This window comes from Habropoda laboriosa, unplaced genomic scaffold (assembly GCF_001263275.1).
Source record: "Habropoda laboriosa isolate 0110345459 unplaced genomic scaffold, ASM126327v1 scaffold67, whole genome shotgun sequence".
NCBI classification, from domain to species: domain Eukaryota; kingdom Metazoa; phylum Arthropoda; class Insecta; order Hymenoptera; family Apidae; genus Habropoda; species Habropoda laboriosa.
Window position 1 is genome coordinate 4,637,903 of NW_017100242.1, and position 4,501 is coordinate 4,642,403.

General features: G+C 29.9%; 2 protein-coding genes across 2 annotated transcripts in view; one reads left to right on the forward strand and one right to left on the reverse strand.

Annotated features, from left to right (window-relative positions):
- Positions 1–3,956, reverse strand: part of LOC108572029 (rhomboid-related protein 3-like) — a 5,122-nt gene extending 1,166 nt beyond the window's left edge. The window contains exons 1-3 of the mRNA XM_017934209.1: positions 3,904–3,956; positions 369–447; positions 56–244 (exon numbers count right to left, since the gene is read on the reverse strand). Coding sequence (XP_017789698.1) covers positions 56–244; positions 369–447; positions 3,904–3,956 — 321 coding nt within the window. The remainder of the gene's footprint in view (positions 1–55; positions 245–368; positions 448–3,903) is intronic.
- Positions 2,551–4,501, forward strand: part of LOC108572028 (Meckel syndrome type 1 protein homolog) — a 2,902-nt gene continuing 951 nt past the window's right edge. Inside the window, exons 1-2 of the mRNA XM_017934208.1 lie at positions 2,551–2,627; positions 2,900–3,593. Of these exons, the coding sequence (XP_017789697.1) occupies positions 2,551–2,627; positions 2,900–3,593 (771 nt within the window). The remainder of the gene's footprint in view (positions 2,628–2,899; positions 3,594–4,501) is intronic.

Consider the following 4,501-nt stretch of genomic DNA (forward strand, 5'->3'; position numbering starts at 1 on the left):
ATCTTAAATTAAAGCAAGACTGCAAGAAACATAATAATAGTAGAAATGAAAATACCATAGCTATAAATTCTGGATAATCTAAATATCCAGAATCATCTAAATCTGCCTTACGCATAATGATGTGGACAACTCTGGTTGGAATATCATTCGAATAAGCTGAACTGCGTATCATAGCTCTCAATTCTTGATATGAGATTTTTCCATCTCCATCAAGATCATATTTTTCAAATATAGCTTTCCAATGCTGCAATACAGGAATTGTTATGTTATGTATATGAATAAACCTTTTATTAAATTTATAATATATAATATCTATAAAGGTTATAAGAAATTGGTAATGAAAATGAACACATAACATCAATCCTTACAGAATTATTATATTGCAATGGTATTGTTATACCAGACTCTCCTTCTTGATTAGTTGACATTCTTATCAGTTTGAAACCTCTGTAACATACACATAGAATAAAACTACATAATATGTAGTTATATATAGTATATTACATAAAATAATGTCATAATTATTCACAAACTATATTACACTTTCTGCAATTCTTTCAACTAAAGAAAAGCTAAATCCATATATCATGAAGCAGTTCATTATTATTATAATTACTAAGAAAAATCATACGAAATAAAAAAGGAAGAATATACATCAAAATTTTAATTTACTATACCTATATTTGATATATATCGGTAAAATGGATATCGGCTATGCAAATAATGCTAATTATGCCTATTTAGTGATCACGCAGGTACATGCGTGAACAATGAAACCGCTTCGTTGACTGATTGTTACGAATAGATTAGTTCTTACTTAACATTCTTCATACAAATGACACACATTTATTTTATCTTATCAGATCGATATTTTATCCGGAAAATTGCCAAAGGAAACTTACGCAGCACCGACGACAAATATTTAATCAGAAATGTATTCTACATCCGCGTGATGTACACTATATGTAAGCACATTTTATTTATTTCGGAAGAAGCATTGACCTTAATACCTGCAGGGTCGATGAAAAATCTTATCGGTAACGAAATTACTTAGATTATCTCCGAACGAAATTCTTCATTACTATAATCAACAAATTATAATATATAGATTTGTATCATCAGATATAATAGAATAGACTGAAAAACCGTGCAGCTGAAAGTCGCTCGCGTCACAACAGGTGAACTAAAACGGCCAAGCATCGCACGAATAGAAAGTATATACTGCAAGATGTTGCGGTCTGTAGTAAAATGTTGTAATTGTACCTTTACCGATTGTCGACACGGTCCTCCAACTTCGTTCGTCACGTTTCCTACCTGTTTAGTGGTTATTGTGATTTAAAGAATAAAAATAATTACACGATTCATGGATTAAATGATTGTTTTATTTTACTTTATTATAAATAAATACAATTTAATATCTAAGATAATAAATGGATAAAATTAGTGCATTCATAGGAGTAAGAATTTTTATGTTTGGTAGTTGCAATATGATATCAAAGAAATTGCAATTCATGTGTATGGTCGTAGTAGTAAAGAAAAATTTACCTTGACGATTCGTTTAATTTTCTTAGTGAATCATTAAAACCGCGCATACGTATGTACATTAGATAACTTGATACACGTAGGGTTGCTTTCATCAAAGAGTTATCAATAATATACAGAACTTTATCTAATACTGACAAATTTTTAAAGTAAAACATAACGTACGAACATTTATGAAAAGACTGCATTATAACAAGTATCATAAATTTATATTGAATTGTATCAAAATTTTACACGAACCAAAAGTTTCTAAAAACAATATGAAATTTTGAAAACATTTACGAAAATGTTAGGAATTATTTATGCAAACCTTTTTTGGCATGGTTTACATATCCTAATATTTTATTATTTTGTCATAAATACATATCTTTACCTTTAAAATAAAAAATCTTTTTATCTTTCTGTTATTACACAAATAATTATTGCACAAAACATAAATAAAACTTAAACTGATGAATTATTAAAATTTGTATGCACAATTATTTGTATCAATGATGCTAATGTAATCTAAAGCAGATATATTTTATTTAATATTAAACCATTACATAGATAATAATAATTGACATTATTGAAATAATTGAAATTATTTCTTTATTTACAACATTTGCTACAATTTAGTATAGAAAATGTATAATTTACATCTCTGTTAATATTTCTACATTTGTCGAAATATTGTCGTTTTTATGCACTACCTATCAGTGATACCTTGTAAAAAGCTGACTTAACAGGATGTATGCCTCACGCCTACGTTTCATTCTTAATTTAAAAACAATTTATTAAGATTACATATAGGGACAATGTATAACGGAACGTGCAATGCAGGTGAAATTCTGAAAACCGCGTCTGTATGTCACACCAGTTACTAAGCAACAGGAGAATCCACAAACAATGCATTCGTACGCGATTGTCGACAGTTTTCTACAGTTTCTTTTTTTAACTAGTACTTAAATGTACTTCCTTTCGAATCAGTTCCCTATCAAACAATAGATACGTTCAATAGTGAAAGAAATGTCAAATAAAATACGGAAAACAAAAATAACCGCTAACTACAAAGTTAAAGAACCTATAAATAACTTTAAAATAAGGTAAAACATATTTCAATGTATGATTCATCGTTAAAACGGAAAATTTAACTAGTAACGAAAAATTTGTAAAGTTCTTCGTATTATTCGTTCTTCTATTCTGTTGGAAGTACATATTGTATGTAATATGATTAACTTCGATCGCTGAAACAACATCACCGTTTTGCCGCCGAAACTCGTGGCAGATGTGTCGATAGAATTAGATCTCGGCCATCTGGCAGAGATTGTTTCTACCTTCTAAATTGTATTTTTCTTCTGTGCATTTATTATTTCAGAGTCAAAATCGTACAGCAAAGGTCTTTACTTGTAGAACTGCTCGAGAACGAAGGGGATACGAGGGACTCGAATTTTCTTGAAGAAGAAGACCGTACTTTTAACTGGCAGGAAAAAGTATTCAGTCCATTCGAACTAAGTTTTTACAGCGAAGAAAAAAATTGCCTGAGTGAATGTCAGAAGGAATATTATCGACAAATCAAAGAGAAGGATATTCAGGGTTCTCAACTGTACACTTATACACAAAACGACTTGTACTATGCGGAAAAGGAACTGTTAACGAAACCTTATACAACGAAATTGATGATCAGAAACCAAGCTGCATTGCCGGCCTTGCAAAATCGTAAACCTTTCCTTGAAAGGTACAATAAAACGGTAGTAGATGATGCACCTAGTGAAACAAGGATTCGAGCGAATCATTATCTTTACATGGACTCCTCTGTGATGTATGTCATGGTTGATTTATCTCAACGAGATAAAGCCTTGGCAAGCTCTGACAAGGATGTGGAAACGGTGTTGTGTGTCATTATATATGACAAATCGCACAAAATTTTGTCAGTTAATCCCGATTTTACGAACGACCGTTATTACACTATCACGAATTCCAGCGGTATCCAATTTAATTATTGGATTGAGCATGTTTCCGAGAAGCAGTCGTCATTGGAATTACAGCAACAACAAAACGAATCACGACGGGTAGGTATATATGTGACTCGTGTTCTTATTTTATCATTATAAACCGGTTTTATACGTTTCGACTTATAATCGTTTTCTTTTTATTTTTTACTATATCCCAAATATTTAAAAAAAATGTATATATTACCACTTCCTATTTGAAATTGATAATGGATAGAATTTCTTATAATTGAGTTGGTTTCGAAAGTATATGACATTTAATCGATCAATTGATAAATGTTACAATTAAATTTAAATAATATTATGAGAAATTATTCATATTAAATTATCAACTTTTTGTAAAAAAAGTATAATAAAATGTAATACGTACCCTACATAGGAGATTTCTGAGATTTGTCTCATCATTCTCTGCGGATAGAACATGTTTCCAGAAGTCAACGAAAATTTGTTACCAACACCAATAATTTTTCATTACTGTGTATTCACATGTGTCACATTAAATTGATTTTAGTTATTTTATTTTGCACTTCGTTAAAACACCCTCGGAAAATGTGAATATTTTCATATTTCGTTGTATATTTTCAATCATTTTATTATTATTTTATTATTAAATGTCAAGTATTATGAAAATTTATGAATTATTTAAAATATATCGAATAAGAGTAACGAATGAAAAACCATGTTAATCGGTGTGGTCTCAAACTCTACTGAATCCTGTAGCAGTGAATGGCTGCTTAGGCACCTCCATTTATCTCAGCCTACATACGTATACGTAACGCACTTACATCTGCATGCATCTGCATTGTATACGCGCACGGTGGAATACAAATATAATACTATATAAATACAAACAATACTGTCATCTGAACAGAAATGTAATTTTCACACAATTTCGGACTATCATGATTGTTTAGTGTATTATGATATGTCATGAACCTTAATATTTAAAAAAATTATTTGATTAAAAA